This window comes from Triturus cristatus, chromosome 5_2 (genome assembly GCF_964204655.1).
Source record: "Triturus cristatus chromosome 5_2, aTriCri1.1, whole genome shotgun sequence".
In the NCBI taxonomy this organism is placed as follows: Eukaryota; Metazoa; Chordata; class Amphibia; order Caudata; family Salamandridae; genus Triturus; species Triturus cristatus.
The window spans coordinates 961199998-961224726 of NC_140588.1; the positions used below are offsets into that span (position 1 = coordinate 961199998).

At 47.0% G+C, this 24729-nt stretch overlaps 1 protein-coding gene across 2 annotated transcripts in view; it reads right to left on the minus strand.

The window, feature by feature from the left end:
* The window catches only part of LOC146829476 (uncharacterized), a 151830-nt gene that overhangs the window by 13974 nt on the left and 113127 nt on the right, over positions 1 to 24729 (minus strand). For both annotated transcript variants that reach the window (XM_085608157.1, XM_085608158.1), the window contains exon 3: positions 15304 to 15450. In XM_085608157.1, the coding sequence (XP_085464283.1) occupies positions 15304 to 15450 (147 nt within the window). The remainder of the gene's footprint in view (positions 1 to 15303; positions 15451 to 24729) is intronic.

The following is a 24729-nucleotide window of genomic DNA, read 5'->3' on the forward strand; positions in this document are numbered from 1 at the left end:
AAACTTGTAGCACCACTCATAGGCTGACGTCAATACCTTTTATGTCTTTGTCCAATGCGCACTAGGTGTTTATACTGGCAAAATCTATCATTTCATTATTCAATCCGTGGTATTCGCAAAGGGTTTTTAAGGATTCCAGTTTTCTTAATTTATATCATGGCGATAATTCTCCTCAATACGACCCACCAGGTTTAAGAAGACCAGAACTCCGTGCAGCATCAGCTGCTACGATATTTGTGCGTTTTATTTCCTCAAATAAAATAAAATAAATTAAGGAAAATTGAGTCCTTAAAAACCCTTTGCGAACGCCAGGTTTGTATATTGGTGTGCTCGTCCCCCTTTTCTCCCAGACCTATTGACTGTAGAGGGGGCTCGCTTTTCTAGGAGTGGACTCTTAACTAGTTACAGCTCTCCAACGACTTGAACTGTAAACCCTTGTGGCCACGAGTAGCCAGCCACCTGGACTTAAAAGGAAAAAACCAAGGATTTCTGAGGGTGGGAACCTTGCTGTTTGGTTTTTGGAATATCCATTATTAAGAAGTATAGCTTGACTCATTTTTTGGAGTGTCCTCTTGTATTCACGTGCATCCTCTGGTACCAGAAACAGCTACATCAAAGTAGACCCTGGATACTTGAATCACTGCCAGCATCAATATTTTACCGTTTCATCCAAAAGCATTCCCCATAATACAACACAGGCCTTGGGGCTCAATGAGATTTTGTTTCTACCATACAAATGAAAGGAAGTCATATTAACATTAGGGGTGATTCTCTGACACAGCAGGTTCAGGTTTTCTTTACAGGTCATATTTAAGTGGACTATTTTACTTATTCATAAAGTAATTTTCTTTTCTTAAAGTACTGAATGGATATTCAAATTATTAAGTGGCATCAATTGAATGTCACCGCATTCTGAAACACTGCATTTCTAAGCTCCTCTACCTCCTGTGGTAAACGTTGATTACTGGTCTCGACTACACAGAAGGTCAAGTGGTAAAATATTCTGCAATTGCAATAGAATTGAAGTACAACAGAATTGTGGCACTGATAAACCTGTGGTAAAAGATCTAACCCACACAGACCTCAAAAAAGCTCTCACAGCAGAAAAACCTTCTGACATGTGACAATTAGGAGAACACTTCTTTGGTTTTAGTGTTTATTTTGATGGACAACCTTCAATCACTATCCAGGCCACTATCTAGGCACAGCAGAACTCCAAAGAACTGCTCTCTGTGGTTGAAGTTGGAGAACCACTCAAGAAACAAGGTGAGGCATGGGTTGGGAACCCAGCTGAAGAACATCGGTCTTGGAGTGGCTCACTTAAAACCGCTTCTCTCCATCCACTGTCAGCGTGTTTGAGTATACAGTTATGCTTGCGATCAGACAAAAGGTTCTAGAAATCGTTAGGTCTATTTAGGTGTCACTGATGTAGGCAAGGAGTACAGTTCCTCGATATGTTAACTGAAGTAAGGCGAGTGAGTACATGTTAAAGAGAAGTGGAGAGGGAGGATCCCTGGAGTTCTCCAATTGAAGGGCACGGATTCAAAGAAGGCATCAAGTTCCCCTGAAATCTTTTAGGAATTCAGGAAGGACAAGAACTCTTCACCTTGTAGCACAGACAGAATTGGAACATGGAGGTGTCTGGGGGATCAGTTTGGTTTGTTTTGTCAAGTACAGAAAAGAGACAAACACTCCATGTAATGTTAAAACAAATTAAACCCTCCTCGAAAGCGTGGCAAATCATAAGCATAAGCATTGTAATTCAGTTAAAACCATTAGTTCTTTAATCTGACCTAAAGATGGCATAAAATGATATTCAAATAACTTACATAATATACATCTAAGAGTTAATGTATCAACCATCATGTGTGGTAAAAATAACCACACATGATATCAAAATATATAGTTCCTTATCAACAAGGTTAGGAATCATTGTGAGTGGGGACTGAATTAAAATAGAACATACATTGAGAATAGATAACTGTGATAAATACACAACAATAATTAGAAGTGTGTGATTATACAATTCATCAATTAGTCATTGTAGGAAAGTGTCCCTTTTTTGCATGGTTACCCCCTAACCTTTTGCCAGATGCCGGATGCCAACTTGATTGAGTGTGTGCTGGGACCCTGCTAACCGGAACCCAGCACCTGTGTTCTTTCCTAAAACTGTACCTCTGTACCCACAATTGGCACACCTCTAGGCCACATGCAAGTCCCTTGTAAAAGGTACACTGGTACCAAGGGCCTTGTGACCAGAGAGGGCCTCTGAGGGCTGCTGCATGTATTATCCACCCTCAGAGACCCCTCACCCTAACACTCCCATCCTGCCAATGCTGGCTGGGTGTTTTGTTGCGGACCAATCTAAGGGGTCGACATGCACACATCGCTGAGTGCCATGCCCACCAACACTGCCTGTGGCATGGGTAAGTCACCCCTCTAGCAGGCCTTGCAGCACTAAAGGCAGGGTGCACCGTACCCAGGTGAGGGCATTGCTGCAAGAGCAATATGACCCTATAGGGTCTTCACAGACAGTGTAAGTGCAGTGAAGCCACTTTGAATACATGGGCTGGGAGTTTGTCAACACGAGCTTCATAGCTCCATGATGGCTTTACTGAAGTCTGGGAAGTCAGCACATTAAACCCTCACTGATGCCAGTGTGGGATTTAATGGAAAATGCACCCAGAGGGCATCTTAGAGGTGTGGTTACTGACTTACTCCCATCCATCTGCCACCACCAGACAGGTTTCTGGACCCCTTGGTACAAAAGCTCCCAAAAAAGCACAATACCAGGATCAAGGAGATCATTTTTAACCACGTTCGGGCCTGAAGGGCTCTGTTCCAATTCTCTCACCATTTTGGGAGATTTTAATTTTTATCTGGAAAAGCCAGAGGATCCGGACACTAAAGCGCTGCTAGATTTGATGAGCAGTGCTGACTTGATCAAATTAGTAAATGGACCTACTCATATGGCAGGACATACACTAGATGGGATCTTTTCTAATAATCCACATCTTAAGTATACAGGATTGCTCCCACTGGTCTGGACTGACCATGTAGGAATCCTATTTGAAATAACCATCCCAGTTGACCGCCACAAAATCAGGGAAAGGCCAAAGCAGATAAAAATAAGGGACTGGGATAAAATGGTGGGTGCCGAATTACAAGAACTGCTTAATACCACCGAGCAGTCCCAGCAAACAGATGTGGATGACGCGGCCATATCATATACACAATGAGTGGACATAGCCTGCAAAAAGCTAGCCCAGGACAAGCTGGTATATCCCAAACGAGCATTGCCAACGTCACCTTAGGTTTCAGAGGAGCTTAGAAGGCAAAAGATAACCTGCAAACAGCTGGAACGCAAGTGGCGGAAAAATTACTACACAATAGATAAAGAAAGCTACAAACAAAGCCTTACTGTTTAAAAACAAGCCGTGTTGAATGCAAAGAAGGCTTTCTTTGCAAATCAAATATATATAGCACAAAACTCATCTAAAGAACTCTATAAAACTGTAGCAAGACTGGCGAACCCAAGCAAACCCAGGGTTTAGGCAAGCCAAGAAATGGCTGAAGAAATTGCGAAGTTCTTACAAAACAAGGTGGAAGTTATCTTCTCAGCTTTAATCAACTTCCGCAAGGTGTTTCAGGAACTATAAAGACTGATGCTGAGCAAGGTACAGGACTAAGGCACTCTATTGAGAAATTCACCCCACTTGGTATCAGTGATACCAAGATGCTACTGAGCACGGCCAAGTCTGGCTCCCCGTATGATCCCTGCCTGGTGCCAGTGGCCAAATTAGCCTTGGAACCGATTGCTACGACACGGACACCATTATTTAATAACATGTTTGACTCGGGTGACTTTCCCAGCATCTGGAAGCTGGGCTCAATACTCCACCTTCTGAAAAAAAAAATCTGGACCCAAAAGATCCGAATAGCTACAGGCCTATTACTAGCCTCCCACTACCAGCAAAAATAGTAGAAAAAGAAATAAACGCTCAGTTGAGCACATTTCTTTTTAAAAATAAGTTATTGGACCCTACACAATATGGCTTCAGAGCAGGGCATAGTACGGAGACCGCTTTAATCAAGTCGACAGAAGAAATTAGGGAAGGCCTGGATCAAGGAGGTGAGGCAGCCCTCATTATGCTGGATCTATCTGCGGCCTTTGATACGGTCCATCATGATCTGTTGATGGACTGTTTGTCGGAGGTGGGGGTAAAAGGAAAGGCCTGGAAGCTGCTAAAAGCATTCCTAACTAATAGGAAACAAATAGTGTCCTAAGGGAGTTTTTACTCCAATGCTTTTATGCTTCCATGTGGAGTTCCACAGGGATCGGCCCTCAGTCCAACCCTTTTTAATATTTATCTGGCACCCCTTGCTCCTTTGATTAGATCACATGGTTTTAGTCTAACATCATACGCAGATGACACACAAATTGTAGTGTCTCTGCTACCAGGACAAGAAATGGGCATGAGAAAGAAATTTCAAGACTGTATGGTAACAGTCAAATCCTGGATGTCACAAAATTGTTTAAAACTGAATGCAGCCAAAACTGAGGTTCTCATGTTTGGGAACAAAGCCAACTTCTGGACCCCTAACTGGTGGCCATCGGACATGGGTAGTCTCCCCATACCCACGAGAAAGGCTAAGAATCTGGGTATAATGGTGGATGACAAACTGAACTTTGAGGATCAGATAAAGGCTACGTCCTCGGCCACTTTTCAATCCCTTAAGATAAAAAAGATAAAACCATTTTTGCCAGAAGACAGCCTGCGAACAGTTGTATCCTCTCTGGTGTTATCGCGGCTGGATTACTGCAATGGGCTCTATTTAATCATCTTAGAGCGGCATTTAAACAGATTCTGCAAAATGCGGCAGCAAGGTTGGTGACAGGCATCCCCAAATTTGTATCGGTAGCCAAAGAAATACGAAGATTACACTGGCTGCCCATCAGGAAAAGGGTGCAATTTAAGTCACTATGCTTGGTCTTCAAAGCACTGCATGGTCAGGGGCCTGACTTTTTGGCTAACCAGTTTAAATGGTATGCCCCCAAGAGAACCCTGCGCTCATCAGGAGCTAAACTGGTGAATATACCTCCCACGAAGAAAGCCTCGTGGGAGGGCAGAAGTTTCATAACAGGTGCAGCCAAGGCATGGAATGCCCTCCCTTGGAATCTGAGGAACCCCACTAAGCTTCTTGCTTTTAGGAAACAACTTAAAACATGGCTTTTTCATCTATAAGGTCTCCCTCAGCCACCTATCTTATTGGCCAATCTGTGCTCTTAGAAGAATTTGCTACCAGCGCCAGGACATCTCCGGGTAACAGTGCGCTTTATAAGCTGGATTAACATAACATAACACTCTCTGGGTCTGGAAACAAAGCACATCCTGGTCAGAGGTGCCATGCCTCCTCCCTCAAGATGGGCAGGGTCCTCAAAGAGGGAGCTTCAAAGGCCAGCCGCTAGCTAGCTAGCCTTTTTCTACTATCAGCAACTGGCTTCCACCGGTTCTGACCCCATTTAGGGCGTGAGAACCGGCTGGAAATCCTAGCCAGGAAGGGAGGTGTGCCCACCTTTGCCAACCCCACTTCACAGGTGAGGGAGGCGAATTGAAGGCCACCTCTTTGTCCCAGCCATCATGAAGATGGGGGGACCCCTCCAATCAAGAAGAGGCCTATACCCCCCTCTCACTGGAGGGTGGCATACTCGGGGGTGTAGACACCCTGGAACGGGACCCATTGATCCCAACCTGCACACTCCTGCAACTCCCCTAAATCTACTTTGCTATAGTATACACAGAGGCAGCTTCCTACAGTCATCCTGTATGTTAAGAAATAATAAAATAACTAGAAATAGGAGTAGTTTGTTCTGTCAGTTCATACACTAATCAAAACATATGTTGGGCTACTTTTTTACTTCTACTACCATATAATTCATTATTTCTACATCTTCTAAATCTAATTATCCATATGTGTTCACTGCAATCCAATCCACTTTAAATCTATACAATTTGTATTATCTGAGAGACTTATTCTGAGTCACGGAGACCTCATTAACTTTAAATGTGATAAGAGTCTCTTGAGGTTTATCACTATACCCTCCTTTTTGCTCCCTTAGTTAGTCCTTTCTATCATTTGAGGATTTCTGTTAATCCATTGCTCTAAATATTTTCACTTTTTGAACTAACCCAGTACTAATATGGTAGCATCTCTATTTTATACAATAAAGATTTATATTCATTCTTTAGAACCTGATAGACCTCCTGGAACACAGGATGGGGCTGTCTGGGCCTGTATTAAACTGGTTCTCTTTGTTCCTTCAGAACAGAACCCAAAGCTTCAAGGTGAACCAGTCCCTGTCCCATCCCGCACCTTTCACTCTGGTGCCCCAAGGTTCAGCACTTTCTCCCACGCTCTTTAACCTGCATCTGACAGACATTCTGAAAGCATCCAGCATTCACTATCACATGTATGCGGATGATATCCAACTATACTTGAAGATCGACTCCCTTGAGGACATTCAATCCCTCAATGCAATACTGTTGCAAACACAAAGTTGGCTGACACGTGATCACCTGAAGCTAAATGTCCTAAAACCAGAATTCCTCCTCATCTCACCCCACAAACAATCTCCGGTCTTGGAACAATGGCTGAATCAGCTTACTGCTCTTAACTGTATACCTCACCTAGTTGATTTGGCATCCTCTCTGGGTATTATATTAGACAAAAGTCTGAACATGCAGAAGCACATCAGTTCCATCACCAAAGGAGCGAACTTCCAACTCAACATCCTAAGGAAGCTCAAACCCTTTCTCCCTGCTCATGACCTCAAGGTGGCAGTGCAAGCATCGGTGATCTCTAAGCTGCACTATGGTAGCGCAACACTTTGCGGCTTGCCCAAAGTGAAGATAGCTTGTCTTGGGGTTGGCCCTCATTTCTGCTGCTAGGCTCATTACTGGCACTAAAAAAATACAACCACATTTCCCCGGACTTACTGGCCCTGAATTGGCTGCGATATGAAGCTCTGATACAGCTAAATATTGCATGCATGGCACACAAAGCCATCCACTTCAAGACCCCGCTGTACCTCACTCAAAAACTGGAGCTCTCATGTGGTTCGAGAGCCTCCAGAAGGGCCAGCACCCTACTGCTCAAACCTCAAATATTTAAAAAAATAAAAAAAATAAAAGACCTATAATCAAGCCTTCTCAGGTATGGCTCAGAGGATTTGGAACTCCCTTCCCCCCGAAGTCAGGGTGAACCCTTCCACTGTCCTCTTCAGAAAAGAAGTCAAAGGGCTCCTGATGAAATTTCTGCCTCAATTGGGCCTCTCCATCTGATTCTGGGACTATAAATGGTGATCCAGCTGCCTGCCGCACAAGACTGTCGGACACCATAAGATTGTGAACTTTTCGCTTTATTGATTCTGTTCTGTTTGATTGTACCCTCCTTGCTGCATATAATGTAAAGTGCTCGGATACCCTCTGTGGTCATGTTCACGCTATATGAAACCTTCTAAATAAATAAATAAATAAAAATACATTCATTCATATCATCTCTACCAGGATGATATTGATCTAAATTCCTTGATCCATTCTGCAATCTGAGGGGGTCTAACATCTTTTTGTTTCTTAGCTAGGACTTTCCTTACTGCCGCTGTCTCCAAGAAAAGTATATTGTCTTCAATAGTGCATTTAAGGCGTTATGACTGTGGTAAGCCTTTCAAGGAAATTTTGGGAGATATTACTACTGTTTGCCAAGCAAGAGTCCTGATTTACTTTGCACCTGAAGCCAAAGCACTTGCAGGTAATTTACATTCAACAAATACGTTTTCCCATGTCCCAACACACCTTGCAGCAAGGGCAGCGAGGGGTAGACCCTGGGAAATAACGATTAATCCTATGAAGGGTGTAGTATACTGTATATTTGGTAAAATACAGGGAACGCTTGAAATTAGCGTCAAGTAAAACTGTATTGTCTCATAAGTAATTGTTAATGTTTTTATTCCAGTTTACAAATTGACCATTTTTTTGTATTTCTTCTTGTAGACTTGTCATGAGTTTGGAATACTTATCCGAGATCTTCCATATAGTACACCACCCATTCAAATCAATTGGCTCAATTGTGCATCTGGTGTCTTTGATGAGGTGAATAAATGCCGTAACTGTAGACATTGTTCTTTCTTTTTAAGTGCCACTGGAGGTTAATCCAAATTCCTCTTTTAACTCTGAGAAAGATGACATAATGTCTTCTTGAAAAAGATCTCCCATCCACAGTATTACGCACTCCCGCCAGGCCTTGCTTCCTTCTATTATGGCACTCCGCATGCATGGATTATCCTACAATGGAGTTAGTCTGTGATATCTTTGGAAGGAAATGTTTTTAAACTCTTTACAATGAGCTTAAAATCTTAACTATGTTTACAAGTACATTATATTTTATTTTCTTAAAGAACTTGGGGAAATCAGACTCGAGTATGCATACTTTAGGATAGTTACATAGCACCACGTCTTCAACTAAACTGAAAAATCAGAGACTGTTTAAGAAATAATGAATTTGCTCAAAATTTGAAATAACCTCAGTCAAGTGAAAAGAACAACCATAACAGCTGGACAAGAGTAACTTTCTCTCCAACTAGCTGCACCGCAATCTATTCCTAGAATTGAGGGTGAAACACCCAAGCATCCAACTTCCAATAACAAAATATGATTCAGATGTTCAAACAAGTTTAAATACTCCTACTATCCTAGGTTATTCTACTGTTTCCCATTTTCCTTACACTCTTATCTTACCAGAACAAATTCTTTAGAATTTTCAAGAGTCAATCTGTCTTTTTTTTTTTTTTAAGTTGACCTAATTATCACACTTTAAATGCTCAAAAAAGCCTGTGACATTGTCATGCCATTTCATACATACTGCCAAATTAAATATTCAAAAAGAAATCTGTTGAGGAGGAGCCTAGCGCGCAACCAAGATGGCCGCGTAGGTGCGAGGCTCCCGAGGACCTCCGCGACCTCCTACGTTTATCCTGTCTTCATCCTGATTCGGTTGAGGGGACTGTGTTGGTGAACCTGAGCCGAGGTGGTACCCGTTTTCCGTATTTCAATCGGACCCCGTGTGCCGTGCTGGGCATCGATTGAAGTTTGCGGCCTGCTCCTCTCCTGACCCCAGACTTGAGTTGGGGGGTGATCCAGTGGAGAAGTGAATAACAACGGCGGGACGAGCCTAGCGAGACGCGTACCCCACACTTTCACTTTCGCTTTTGAGCCCTCTTGCCATTGTCGCGAGTGGGATCACGGCTCTTCTGTGTGTGGTGGTTGCCTCGCTGGGGGACCCTGCCTGCCCTGCGGGGACCTGCTCCGCCTTTCTGAGGCGACCTCTGGGGCCCTTGGCCTCGACTGTTCGCTCTCCGCGGTAGGACTCGTGGGTGTACGGGATACAGGACGATGGCGACGAAGCAGGATGGCGAGAGGCCAAGGGCCAAATCGACCCGGCGTGGCGCTGCAACTCAAGCCAACATTATGGATCGCTACACCCTACCGAAGGGTTCTCCAGGCGGGTCGCATAAGTCTCCTGAGTGCCCCGCAGATGCCCCGGATTTGCCGACAGATCTGACTTTGCAGGACATCATGGGCCCCATCGCGGAGATGAAGACCTCGGTGGGTCAACAATTTGATACCCTGGCGCACAAACTCGACGCGGTTCTCATCGATGTTAACCTTGTCAGGGCAGATCTTTCCAAGACAAATGACAGGGTGGATTATTTGGCTCACACCGCGTCGGGCCTCACGACTGAGGTGGCGGCCCTCCAGACGGAGGTACGTCGGCTCCGGCAGGCCAGTGCGCTCACGGATCGGCGACTGGAGGATTCCGAGAGTCGGGCCTGGAGGAACAACGTTCGCATTATCGGGGTGCCAGAGGGACTGGAGGATTCGGCGGCGGATCTCTTTGTGGAGGATCTGATTTCTAATCGTCTGCAGCCTCGAGGTTTGAGTAAATTCTTTGCGGTGGAGAGGACCCATAGAGTTCCTGGTGGCAAGCCGAAGGTCGGAGCTCCCCCGTGGCCTCTTATTGCCCGTATCTTCAACTTTCGGGACAGGGATGCGATTTTACAAGCTTCTAGAGTGCAGGGGCCGCTTAAGCTGGAGAACGTGGAGGTGAACTTCTATCCTGACTTTACTCAAGCGGTCCAGAAGCAGAGGCTGGGTTTCATGGGCGTTAAGCGGCAGCTCCGAGATATGAACTTGAAATACTCCATGCTTTTCCCGGCCAGACTGCGTGTGGAGTCCGAGGGTCGCTCTCATTTCTTTGACCGTCCGGAGACGGCCGGGGACTGGTTGGACACTTTGCCTAGGGGACATGATCGAGAGGGTGTGAGGGCCGCGGGAGGAGAGTGCCCACTGGACCGGACCAGCTGTATTGATACTGGGGCTAATTCCTGATGATGCCACTTTTCAGCTGTGCTCAGGGTTTCTTGACTGTCGTGCTTTGCTCCCCCTCCCGTGGAGGTTGTGGTGTGTCTCGAGGGGGTTCTCTTTCCTCCTCTAGGGGGTCTTTGTAGTTTAGTTCATGCAGGGGCGACAGGCACACTGCAAGTTGGGGGGGCTGTTTGGGCTCATGCAGGGGTGCAGGGAGGGGGGAGTTTTGTTTGGTATGTTGGGTTGGGGTTGGGTATTGTTTGTTTGTACCACAAGGCAGACATATTGTTGTGTTCTATTCAAGGTGCTCTCTGGGAGGGGACAGATTGGTTTTGGCTGTGATGGGGGGTAGGGGACTGAGACTTCTTTCCTGGAATGTTAACGGACTGGGGGACAGGATAAAACGGGGGGTGGTCCTGCAGTTCTTAAAACGGATTTCACCTGATATTGTGTTCTTGCAAGAAACACACCTTATTGGTAATTCCTTCTGTGCTATGAATAGGCGGGGCTATCGCCTTGTGGCCCATTCGGGCTTCACCTCTGGTTCGAGGGGTGTGGGCATTATGGTTAAAATCTCGCTCCCGTTGGAGGTTGACGAGGTGCTCCATGATGACAGGGGGCGATATACGGCTCTGGTGGGTAGATGGGAGGGTAAAGTAGTTGTTTTGGTTTCTGTTTATGTCCCGCCGGGGTTGCAGACGACTACTTTTGCTGATTTGGGGCGCCTTCTTCTTGGGCTGCCGGAGGGTATTTTAGTGGTTGGTGGGGATTTTAATGCTGTGGTCTCCGGAACGGAGGATCGTCACCCACCCAGGGATCTCCCCCGGGCCCAAACTTGGTTGTCTGGCCTCTTAGATACCCTGGGTCTGGTGGATTGTTGGCGGCTAAAACATCCTGCGCAGGTACAATACACCTTTCATTCCGGGGCTCATGGTAGTCTTTCGAGACTTGATTATGTTCTGATGCCAGCGGCACAGGCGGGGAGGGTCGGGGAGGTGCGGCATCTTGCTCGGGGTATTTCAGACCACTCCCCTCTCTTGTTGCACTTTGATATTGTCCCGGGGATGGAGGGGAGGGTGGTCCCGATCAACCCCTGGTACCTGCGTAATCCCGCAATTCGCGCAGATTTGATTAAATCCCTTGAGCAATATTTTGGAGATAATGTGGGATCAGTGTCGTCTGCTGTTTCTCTGTGGGAGGCGTTCAAAACAGTACTCCGGGGGGAGGCCCTGTCCCTCATTTCCCATTCCAAGAGGTGTGAGCGGGAGGAGGTGACCCGTATCGAGTCTGAGATAACTGAGTTGGAGGGTGACCTGGATTGTGGTGTCACGGACGACAAACTGCATGCTCTCAGGATCAGACAAGCGGACTACAAGGCCCTAGTCACCGAGGCGGCCAGGGGCCTGAGTAGGGAGCAGCAGGGGCGACTGTATGATATGGGTGATAAAGCTGGAAAACTGATCGCGTGGCTGGATAAAAAGGAGAGAGCGAGTCGAGTTGTTCCACTGGTTGAGAGAGTGGAGGGTGTGTATGTTACTGATCCGGGTGAAATTGTTGATTGCTTCGCAGAGTATTTTCGCGTGGTGTATTCCCCGGTATCTTCTCGCTCAGAAGAGGATTCCCGCGACCTGCTTAAAGATATTGCGTTGCCTTCCCTTTCGGAGGAGGATAAATCGTTAATGGACGCGACTCCGACGTCTGAGGAGATCGCTCTGGCCATACGTTCAGTCGCCTCTGGCAAGGCCATGGGTCCTAATGGCCTTCCCATTGAATTGTACAAATTGCGGCCGGATACATTGGCGCCGCATCTTCGTGATATGTTCCTTGCGGCCCGGGCGGCGGGTTCCCTCCCGCTGGACCAGCGTCTAGCCACTATTGTGGTTATTCACAAGGAGGGGAGGCCACGTGATCGGGTCACTTCTTACAGGCCCATTTCGCTTTTGAATGCGGAACCGAAAATTCTGGCCAAGGTGCTGGCTAATCGGCTGGTCAGCGTGGTGTGCGACCTGATCCATAAGGACCAGTCCGGTTTTATCCCTCAACGCAACACCGCGCTTAACCTGCGGCGTCTGCATGGGGTGCTCTCGAGGGTTCCGTTCATACGTGAGCCAGCCATTTTGGCGTCCCTGGACGCCACTATGGCATTCGACACGCTTGAGTGGCCATATATCTGGGCGACGCTGGAGAAGTTTGGGTTTGGCCCGGGATTCATTGGCTGGGTGAAATTGTTGTATTCCGGACCGCTAGCCCAGGTGGTGGTGAATGGTAGAGTGTCGGCTCCTTTTGAATTGGGTAGGGGCACGCGACAGGGTTGCCCGCTGTCGCCTCTCCTCTTTGCGCTCGCCTTGGAGCCCCTGGCGGAGTGGCTGCGGTGGCACCCTTCGATTCGTGGTCTCCAATGGACTCCTGAGTATGAGGATCGAGTCTCTCTCTACGCGGACGATATTCTTTTGTATCTTGCTTCCCCGCGTGAATCGTTGATTGTGTTAGTGGATGTGTTGAATTCCTTTGGCCGTAACTCAGGCCTAGTCATCAACTGGGCTAAATCCTGTGTATATGTCCTCTCAGGGGAGGCCCCTATCCTCCCGCGGGGTTGTCCTATCCAGGTTGCTCAACAGGGATTTAAGTATCTGGGTATTTTTATTACCCTGGACTCTGCGGCCCGATACACACAGAACCTACTCCCCCCCCCCTCCAACGTTTGAAGGCGGATGTGGCGCGTTGGAGGCGCTTGCCGCTCTCGCCGCTCGGCCGGGCGGCGCTGTTTAAGATGATGTCGTTGCCACGGTTTTTATATGCCGGCTAGTTACTTTCGGGAGGTGGAGGGTCTGCAACGCCAACTGTTTTGGGATGGGAGGCCGCGGATCGCCCTCGCGAAGCTGACGCTCCCGTGGCACGATGGGGGGGGTCGCCCTCCCTGACATCAGACGTTACTACTGGGCCTCCCAGCTGGCTGCGATAAACCACGGGCTTTATGGGCCCGCCCTTAATCCGGCTTTTGAAATGGACAAATTGTTGTTGCCGGGTGGCGACTACAATCGTGCGCTCTACTCTAGATCGCTCGACGCACGTTTGACTGGTCCGACACGGGTCGCGGTACGGGTGGGGCATGCGGCAAACTCGGCGATGGGGTGGAAAGATCGGTTGACCCGGGCGACGCCACTGTATGCCTCTGAACGACTGGGTTGTTTGTGGACGACGAAAGGCTTCGAGAAGTGGGACACGATTGGCATTAGCAGGGTGGGCGATCTTTGGACGAAGGGGGGATTTAAAACGTTTGATGCGCTGAAAGCGGAATACCAGTTGCATGACAGGGAGTACTTCCGGTATGTACAGGTTCGCCACGCGTTGTCTTCCGTGTTCCCGGAGGTCGCGTCCATCCCGGAGTGCTCCCCTTTGGAAGATAGAGTGCTAGATGGGCATGTACCGGATGGCACTATCTCATTGATCTATAAAAAGCTCATCAACGATCGCTCGGGACTGCTGGCCGCCCTCCGTGAGGCATGGGTCACTGATGGATTGGAGCTGGACGACGAGGATTGGGTATCTGCGGTGGCCTCCCCGAAAGAGGTGGCCATACCGGCCCGCCTTCGTTTCGTCCAGCTCAAAATGCTCCACAGGGTTTACGTTACGGGACCGGGCCTGATGCGTATGGGATACGCGGTGGATGGGATGTGTAAGCGTGGGTGTGGCATGTTAGGGACCTTCCTCCACATTTTGTGGGAATGTCCGGAGGTGACTCGATTTTGGCGTGGTGTGCATGAGGTGTTGCAAGCGGTCACGCATGTTGCGCTGCTCCCCGAGGCTAGGAGGTGTCTGCTGAATGTGTGGGAGCCGACTGATTATACGGTGACGCAAACGTGGTGGGTGACATTGGGATATATGGTGGCCAAGCGTGACATTGCACAATTGTGGGGCTCCCAGAGGTCACCCACGATTTCGGTATGGAAGGAAAATATGGATTGGTGTATGTTCCGAGAAAAGGTTGTGTATGTGGCGAGAGGTAAGCCTGGGAAATGGGTAAAGGTGTGGGGCCCCTGGAACTCCTACCGCGGCGGGATCTGTACCCCGCCACTGACGCCCGACTTGGCGGCGGCCCTGTCTCCCTAGTCTGCACATTCTCTTGATTCTGTGTTACCGTAACCACTTTGTCTCTGCCCCTGCCCTTCCCCCCCTCTTATTCTTGTAGGTTGGTAGAGCCCTCCCGAGGGGAGCACATACTGTTGCCTAGATTTTTGCCGCCTTGTGGGTTTGTTTCTTGTTTTTCATTTAAAATGAAACCGCCATTTGGGATGTTTGGGCAATGTGGCCGCAAATGATATTTTTGATATGTGGGACTTTTTTACTGCTTGCTGCTTGTGTTTATGAATATGTTTCATGGTCTCACTGTCTACTAGCGGCCGGCCTGAAGGTTGTAGGCCCATACTTGTATATCTCTTGAACTCTGTAATAAAGGTTTCCAAAAAAAAAAAAAAAAAAAAAAAGAGAAATCTGTTACCACATGCATGAATATTTTTGTAAGTGACAATACGTCACTGCCACACCCCTCGTTGCACTAATGTCATGCCATTTCAAACATACAGCCAAATTGAATATTCAAAAAGAATTCTGTTACCACATGCATGAATATGTTTGTAAGTGACAATACATCACTGCCACACACTGCCACACCCCTCGTTGCATTAATTTGATTGCTGATACTGACTGGTCTGAGACCGGGCAACTTACAAACTAAGTTGAAGGGGAACTCTTGATTGGGCCGTTTGGTACTTTCTGGGATTATAAAAATATTGCCCAGTCCGTCAAAGATTTATATCATGCATAGTGGAAATATTTTTACTCTCATAATTGGATAATGCAGAGAGCCCCACTGAGAAATTACCTCATGTCTATTTTTAGAGGCTGCATAGTGCAGTGGGGAGCAGCCATTCTGATTCGCAGCATTCACCTGGGCACCTTTTCCAAGCAGGGCTTTTACAATGTCATCGCGGCCTGCTGAGGCAGCAATGTGTAGAGGAGTCCAATCCGCCTATGGGACAAAAATGGGATATTTATTTAAACAAAGTGAAATGTTAACAACACTTTTAAATCACAGAAAACTGTGTTGCAACCTAATCTTAAAAACCCTTATTAACAAATGTCAATTGAAGTAAAGAAATCTGTGAATCAGACACATTCCATGCCTTGCATAGATTTCTGACATTCTGCGACATCACAAAAATCTTCAGCATAATACATGTAAGTTTATAAAACCACAGAATGTGTGCATACTTCTCCGCTGCAAATACGCATCTGAACGGTCTTCACAGCAGGTGTAGTATGGGTTAACCACTCCCTATGTACAACGCTAAGTTAACATAACCTCGTCGGCTGTTAGAAAGCCAGCTTGCCGCTTTTGCTGCTTTTGCACGCGACACTGGTGTTACATGTTATTCATTCGAGAACTGCTGACTCGACTTTGCTTCACATGAGAACCGTCTGTTGTTTAACATCCTTAACAGTGAGCAGTGACCTTGGTCTGTACACCGTGTAAAGAACGAGTCTGGGTCACTAGACGGTGCAGGTTGTTGTGTTCAGGTTGATCGTACCACTTCTTAGCCATAACATACATACAGCTGCCAATACCTGAAAGACGAGTCCTTTAATATTGCAGAGCAGCATGTTTTCTGACACATTCGAAACGAAGAGCTGTTGCAGGAGAGAGCCTAGCTGATCCTGTGATGTGATTCCACTAAGCTGATCTATAAGGTATGCAAGCCTAAGAGACCTTTTATTAGTCTAATAATAACCTATTAGTTGCTAGAGAAAGGAGGGTGGTTGTTTTCCACTGTCATTATTATTATGATTGCTCCTTTCATTTTCTATGGTATTGTAACAATGCTGATGGTTCTGATCTTAACCATTTGTCTGCTTGTGTTAGCCAAAGTACTGCATCTTAGGACGCGAGGTTTATAAAATAAACTCTTTAAACTTTACCATGTCATTGTTATTCTGTTGTGGACTGATATATAGCTACCAACGGGTATTTCGGATTCCCACCACTCCTGAGAGTATTTAAGTCGCTTGTTCTGGGTTGTCTATACATTGGGACCGCCGAGCTAAATCTCGGATAACGAATGGGACACTAAGCTAGTCGGATAGGGGTTCTTGGTTCTGAGGGGAGTTTCTGGTACACCACAATTCTCTGAGGTCCTGGTTTCTTGAGCATAGTTCTGTGCATAAGCAGAATCCCTGCAACATGGCGCACCTAACGTTTGGTCTTTTGATCTGAAACGCCTTAGTAGTGCTTTTATTAGTCCACAACGCCCTCACTCTGGTTTCCGGACAATGGGAGTGACGGCTTAACCTACCTAGGTTTCGACTAAAGGTTCTTTCAAGCTTGATAATTAAAAAGGTTTTCTTTTTCTGAACCCCAGTGCTACTGTAGAGCTTGTTGTTGTTCTTCTGTGTGTCCCGATGGCGGTCAACGTTGCCGCGCATAGTCGGGTTCCCCTGACCGCACATTTACGGGTCTATGGGGTTCCTGATGAGGGGTTGGCTGTTATTTTTGTGGTAGGGGCTGATGCGGCGTTCCCATATGAGTTGTTTTACTCTTGGGTGACGTTCGATGCAGTGGATGCAAACGACAATTTGTTCCACGAATATACTGCCACAGCAATGCCAGCAGCCTATGCCCCTTATCAGACACTTGAAATTCCTCTCACAGCCTGGCAGCATACTATTTGGTTTAATGGCACCCTTCCCCATGCGGTAGTACCGGCGAGAATGGGCCCGTTGTCTATTGCAGGGGCCACATGGCCGGTGCTGGCCGGTTATACACCCCATCCCCGCTACATGACTGTGGCGGTGGCGGAGTTACGTGTGCTACACACTGCCCTGATTACGGTCCATAGGGCGTTAGTGCAGTACGTGTCTCGCAATGTACAGGTGGGGGCACCTGTGGTTGCGGGCCACACGACTGACCATCACGCAGTGGTCATCAGTCCAGTTATGGTTAATGCGGTTGTCGGCAAGCGCCCCCAAAATAAGGATGAATTTCCTTACTGGCTTGCTGAAAAGTTTGATCAATTAGAAGCCGTGTTTCCGCATACTTCTCCTGTGGATAAACACAGGATACTCACTATTACTTTGCCAAAGGACCTGGTCCCAGATATTGTCGATTGTGACAATTGGGGCAAGGTCTTTGCTGCGACCTATGCGAAGTGCTATGGCACTCCGTCTATGTCCGTACTGCCCTCGGTCATCAAGAAGGTCCAAGACAATCATGGTGCCGAGGCAGCAATTAAGTTGGGAATGAGGCTTGTCGACAGCTTCGATGTGGTTTGTTCCATGGTTATGGGCAACCTCAAAGGAGATGCCATGCAATTCCAAGTGTGCAATATGTTGGCACTTGTGGATCCAGCCGACAGGCCAAAGGAATTCGCTAAAATTATAGCGAAAGCCTACAGAATGGTGGGTCGTAGCGCCTTGGGTGTGAAACCCACCGTGATCATTCCTACTGTGGTGCAGCAGCCTAAAGTGAGTTCGTCTACCAAAGACGAAAAGCCCAACTTTCCAAAACAAAGTTGGCGAGCGAAAAAACAGGGGAAGCAGCAAGAGAAGCGGAGGTCTCGTTCTGCGTCGCCGGTGCAGATACAAAGTGAACGCACTTATGATTTGCGCGATCGTTCTAATATTAAGTCACCTGATAGATTTCAGGTTCCTGAACAACGCTTTCCTCGTTCTTCACAGGAAACATCGGCTTTTCAATCCGGCGGCGGAGATCGTGGGAAAGGAAGGGGTGCTCAAGGTCGTGAGCAGCCCCGTCAGACTGACGGTAAAGGCAAGCAGGACGAATCTACACGTCAAAGACCCCCGTTTCAGAAGAAAAAAGTTGCTGCTCTAACTGCGAGATATGCCTCAGATGGTACGGACACAGCTTCTGAACCAGACATGGGAGTTAACGCTGCTAGACAGCACGGCGGAAGTTACAGTAGTGCGACAAGCGCTGCGTCCATTTCTGGCGGCGACAGCAACTGATACATTTGTAAGTGTTGAAACTGCTGATACTCGCGTATCTCCCCCTGAACGGATGTTTGAAATTGTCCTTATAATTGAGGGTGACATACAACGTAAAATTAAAGTGGTATTTTGGGATAATCTAACCTCCACCTATGATATCCTTTTGGCGGAGGCAGATTGGCCCCCGGCTTTCGTTTTAGATGCTCCTAGAGGGGAGGTAGTGATCCTCCCGTCCTTTGGGCACACAGTGCCACTGGACCATTCTAACAGGTTAGCCGGGGAGTGGGCGCAGGTGCTCGCGCCTGCGTTGTACCGTACTCAGGTGGGCTGGGACAAATTTTCTCCCAACCATACGATTCCGTTGCGGTCAGAACCCCAGCCACGGCCCCAATATCCCATGCGTCGCGAGGCTAGGTCTCACGTCGCGTCCATCCTTGAACAATTGGAATATCAGGGAGTAATTGAAACATGTGTGTCACCCATGAATAATCCTTTATTCACTGTGACGAAGCCTGACGGATCGTACTGCCTAGTTTTAGATTACCGGCACTTAAATTCGCACTGCCGGACATGTGCGGTACAAAATACTCACAGTTCGGCTCTCGTCGATAGTCTCGTGAGAAAACGGTTTAAAACCACACTTGACATCTCCAATGGCTTTTATAGCCATAATCTGTCCCCTCATAGCTATGAGTGGACGGCGTTTACCTCGGGTGGCAAACAAAAGAAGTTCAAAAGGCTCCCGATGGGCTATAAAAATAGCCCCCTGGGCTTTGCTGCTCGTGTGGTCTCTCTCTTGGAGATGGTTGACCCGGAAGCATATTCGTAGGTAGATGACATCTACCTAACGGACGACGAGTTGCTTCCACACCTTGCTCGCGTGGATAACATAACTATGTTTGCTGACTTCGGTTACAAGTTCAACTTTGCGAAGTCCCACATTGCCGAGTTCACAGTGTTGTTCTTGGGATATGAACTCAATCATGAGGGTCGAGGCTTGGCTGCGCAGTTCCTTGAGAAATGCGCACGCCTTAGTGCTCCTACGACACTGAAGAAATTACATTCTTTGCTGGGTTTTCTGAATTTCGGTCGTACCTACATTCCTGATTATGCCCAGCGTATCAAGTCGCTTTATGCCTTGGTACAACCCACTTTTACCAAATCTTGCTGGCTGCCTGAGCATTCTGCTGCATTGCAATCTTTGCAGTCTGATCTTCTTGCTTCGAAATTCTTACAAACTTGTGATAACCACACTCACCTGGTCATTAGAATCGTACCAGGTGCAGTGGGTTTCACCTACTTGACGTTCAATGAGGGCGACACCGTCCCCATTGCCTACAAATCTCATCTGTACACTTCGGCTGAGCTGCGCTTCTCCGCTGTCGAAAAAGTACTGACGGCAGTGCAGATGGCGATCCTGAAAGAGCGAGCGCTATCACAGGGGAAGCACATGCTGGTGGTAACACCGTACCCTGCCCTTGAGGCGGTCACTAAGGCCAGTGTACCAAATTCTAAGGCTTTGCATCCAAGGTGGATATAATGGGCAACCTCCTTGACCTCGCCTGACGTCACGTATATCTTTGACGCGGCGTTACAGACACAGGAGTTCTTGGAGTATGAATTTGTTCATCCGGCTCCTCTGACTTTGCGCCCGCTCGAGGAGTACCATTGTGTCATTTACACTGATGGGTCTGCGCAACCCGCGACTGGATCAAAGCACGCCTATTCAGCGGCCTGCGCAATTGTGGTGGGTACTTTCGTGAACGTTGAGTTCCAATCTGATGTTGTGCATACGCAGTCATTGGGTGATTGTACCGCGCAGTTAGCAGAACTGAGGGCTCTAGTGCTTGCACTGGAGTTTGCTGATCCTCGAGTCACTACTCTTATAGTGAGTGACTCGTACTATTGTGTTCAATCATACAACGAGAATCTACACTTTTGGAGTCACAATGACTTTCGTGATTCGAAAGGTAGCACAGTAAAGCACAATACGCTTTGGGTTCGAGTGGCAGAACTTAAAGAAGGTTTGCCCCTCGTGAATGTAATTCACACTCTTGGTCACCAACGGGTTGGTGTCCATGCTGTCGGTAACAGTTTGGCTGACGAGGCAGCAAAAACCGCAGTGGCGACATATTTAGTGGCAGCAGTTACAAGATCCAAATCTAAGATTGATGACGACATCTTGGCAGCTATTGCTGCGTCCGAGACAGGGACGGGCTTTCCGAAAGGATTCCCTTCTCGCTACCATTATCGCTTAAGTCCTGATAACGTCCCGTTAGTGAGGATTAACGACGTTGGTGACAGATTGATTCCCAACGTGGACTGCAGACCATCTCTGATTTCAGCCGCCCACGAAGGTGTTGCCTCTGCGCATGCCGGCGTTTCGGCTACTGTATCTATGTTACAGCAACGTTACTGGTGGTATGGTTTGTACAAACAGGCGCGAGCTTATGTCCTTTTATATGACATTTGCCAGCAGATTAAACCTTCTTCTGCCGCGCGTCCACCACAAACGCAGCTGTATATATCTAATCAACCACTTGCGTGTGTTTATTTAGATCACTGCGGTCCTTTTTCCTCTGATACTGCGTACAAGTACATCTTGGTTGCAGTGGATTCGTGCACACCTTTTCTGTGGGTGTGGCTGCAAAGGAGTGCTGATGCCCGGACTGTCATCAAGGATTTGCATGTCTTTATTGGGAGTTTTGCATGTGGTACCCTTCATTCTGACCAGGGCCCTGCGTTTGCCTCTAGGACTTACAAAGAAGCCATGAGAAGTTTGGGGGTCCAAGTCAAATTTTCGTCTCCATACCGGCCTGAGGGCAATAGTGTTGTGGAGCGAATGAACCGTGACCTAAAGCAATCTTTGACAGCAAGGGTTTTAGGTACAGGCCGAAGCTGGCTAACCCACTTGTATGACGTGCAACGTGCACTTAAAAATCTCCCTAGAAGGTCTCTGGGTGGGCAGACCCCATACATGATGCTCTTTGGAGTATGAATGTTTGTTCCGGACCTTGAGGGTCTAGACATGGCGGCGGCTGCCGCGCCTTTTGACCTAGATGATCACTGTGCTGTATTGCAGAATCTTCAAGAAGCCAGAGACACTCTAGCAAAGGAACACATACCCTCTACATGCGAAGCTGAGCTCCAGATTCCGGTAGTCGGCTGGCTACCTCGAGTTGGTGACCTGGTCCGTGAGAAGGTGGAGAACAAGAAGGAGTTTGGCCCCTCTTATCGTGCACCAGTCCCGGTGCTTGGAGTGCAGGGTACACGTACAGTTATTTTACCTCCACTTCCTGGTCGCAAGGATAACAGGTACATCTCGATTGACAATGTCAAGCTACAGTGGGTGGCCGATTCTCCATAGTATGACACCTTCAGTTTCTTGCCCTTCCATTCTGCGAAATTCTGTTGTGCTGCCGCCCTCGAACATCATGCCTGAGGTTGCCGTTGAGATGCATGCAGTTACTGCTCCTTCTATGCCGCCTACTGCTGGTGGTGGTTTGCCTGATGATCCTGAGTACGCTTATCCTGCAGGTGTCCCGTTGCCTCTGTTACATTCGACTGCGATTAACCAGTCACGTTCTTCCTTTGACACTGAATCAATGACTTCCACTGCCCCTTCCAAAATTTCTGTATTTTTTGCCTGGTTCAAGAGACATTTTTTGGTGGCACCATGGACTTACATCTGGCTGGTGCTAATATGTATTTTTTTGTTCATGACAATTGGCTTTGTGGTAGTGTTTTTTAAACTTATCAATGGACACTACCTGACTGAAAGATCTGCGATTAGATTAATTGATGGAACTTTGGCCCCCCATTCCTCATCACACATTATGAAAAGGGACCAGACTTTTGTGAACATTACTGCCTGGCCTGTGCGTGATGGGATCACTTGGGATGCTGTTAAATTTCAAATTCATGGACCTACCGAAGTGATTAATGTGCCTAATGTCTTTCGTGTTTCTATGGGAGATGTGGTTAAACAGAATATCCGATCTGATGATTGGGATGTACAAGCAATAGAAGCACTATTTTCTGATCTAAAATATTATGCTGCATTTGATGCTGAAGATTTATATTTAAATTCTGCTAATTATGGTGAACAATTTTGTTATCAACATTATGGCACACATTTCCTACACAGAGCAAATACCTTTCGTAATTTTGTTAATTACACACAATGAGAACACTGTCCGGCCCCTTATTATGGAAGTTCTGCCACATTAGTGAACAAGTTCACATACTTTTCGGATTTTAGTGTGTCTAGACCGACCTCCTTTTATTTTAAAGTGGCGGCTGAGACCGCATCTACGGTTAGGTTGACACATACCAAATTGTTATATTCCAAGTCCTTTATGGACAAATTGGCTTTCGGAGGCTATGAGCTATGGAAAGCGACTATCGATCTTAAATCGGTTTGGGGTACTAAACCATGGCAGGTTCAGGGAACAGAAGCTTTTCATCGCGCTTGTCTTATCCCAAACCACATTTTGTTTTTGAATTCATCTATTTTTCAGACAACCTGTTTTGGATTGGCCACATCTAAAAAATAGAATTCCCCCTCAATCCCGGATCTGGGTGCTTATCCCGGCTGGGGTAATTACACAGATCTTTCCCTTACTAGGTTGCAGTCCCTCATTTCCAACACCACCTTTAATGTTTCAGCGTTTAATCCTGATGGGTGGTTGGTATGGCAAACTGGTTCAGATTCCTGTCAACGTCGATTTTTAGCCTTGGCACCTGGGTTCACTCAAGTCAGGGTAGATCCTCGTTTTGAATCATCACACACTGTAACTACCTACTCTGTGGGTAAGTTATGCCAGTCGTGGCTGCAACATTCCACATTAGCATCTGTTAAACTTCATTTGTCACGGTTAAACGACAAACTTGATCTGAATGATTTTATTAAGGGTCCTGCAGCAGGCAGGTCCAAAAGATGGGTATATGCTATTTACAACGAAGTTTGGAAAATGTCGCAAATTGAGGCTGCGTCCAGATTACGTGCTTTTGAGCAGGCCAATATGGAAAAAGTATTGTCTGTGATTGATAATAGCATAAACACCTTGTCTTCTAGAATTTACACTTTAGATAATATTGTTTCATCTGTCGTAGACATTGTGCAGGATGATTTGTCTGTATTGTATCATGGCCAGAATCAGTTGCGTTCTGTTATGCAGTTTGCATGGACTTTACAAACGTTAAAGGCAGGGAAGGTCCCATGGGATTACATGAATGTTTCCTCTTTGTTCCTCCCTTTTAATTTAACTGCAAAACAACAGTTTATGTCTATGAAGGATGCTACTTATTCATTACTGCACATTGAGAAATTAGAACCATTGCCTTTCTCTATTGCTGAGTTAAATTCGGCCGTGTGGCTTATCCACGGAGTGATCACTTTACCTTTTCCGCTTTTTAAGTTTAGTTCGTGCATGAAACATTATGCTCTTGGCAGATATGAACAACTTGGTACTGCATTCCTGCACGAAGTTTGGTCGCTCCCGTTCACATATAGATGCATGCGGGAGGGAAAAGAGGTTTATTTGAAGGGTGAGGAATGCACTTCTACTCCTGATCATTCTGTAGTGTGTAGACACATACAATTACATGGTGCTTGCAATGTACACGCTCCTAATTTGGCTTGCGTCCTGAAAGGTATACCGGTGCCGGTAATAACCCCTTCATTCACGCTGCTTGCTAACGGTAGTTATTTGCTTTTAAATAATGAGGATTGCTGCGGGATGCTAAAGGGCATACCATACATAGTGACTGTTTCACAGTGTTGTTTGCTGTAAAAATGTCCTTTTCCCACCCCCGCATGGCCGGCTCGATGTTTCTATCTGGCCTTCGATTCCAACCTTGAGCGCAGAGTTCAACCAGATGAGCAGAATAAGGGCTCTTTTGTCTCAAAGGGAGGTCGCTTTGACTTCGTCCCGTGAAACCTTTCTTCTTCACGTGGCAAACACCCGCACGGGGGTGCAGGCGCTTTTGAATACTGACCTCCCCTTCCATTTTGGAACATTGATACAGACTATCTTTAATGCCTCGTCTACGACTGGCATAGTTCATTTTTTTAAACTTGTGGGCTCCGGCCTCGTGACCTCCTTTCAAACTATTTTTGGTGTGATTCCCGCATTTTTTCATTCTATTTTGTCCAGCGTCTTCGAAGGTCTCCCTTTGCTTCTCGCCCTTATAGCTGGAATACTTCGATTGGTTTGCGTACTACGCAATGGCTGCGCAACTTGCGTACCAAGACAACATGCCCCGGCTGTTACATCTGCGTAACCGGATGCTTGAATACTATGGC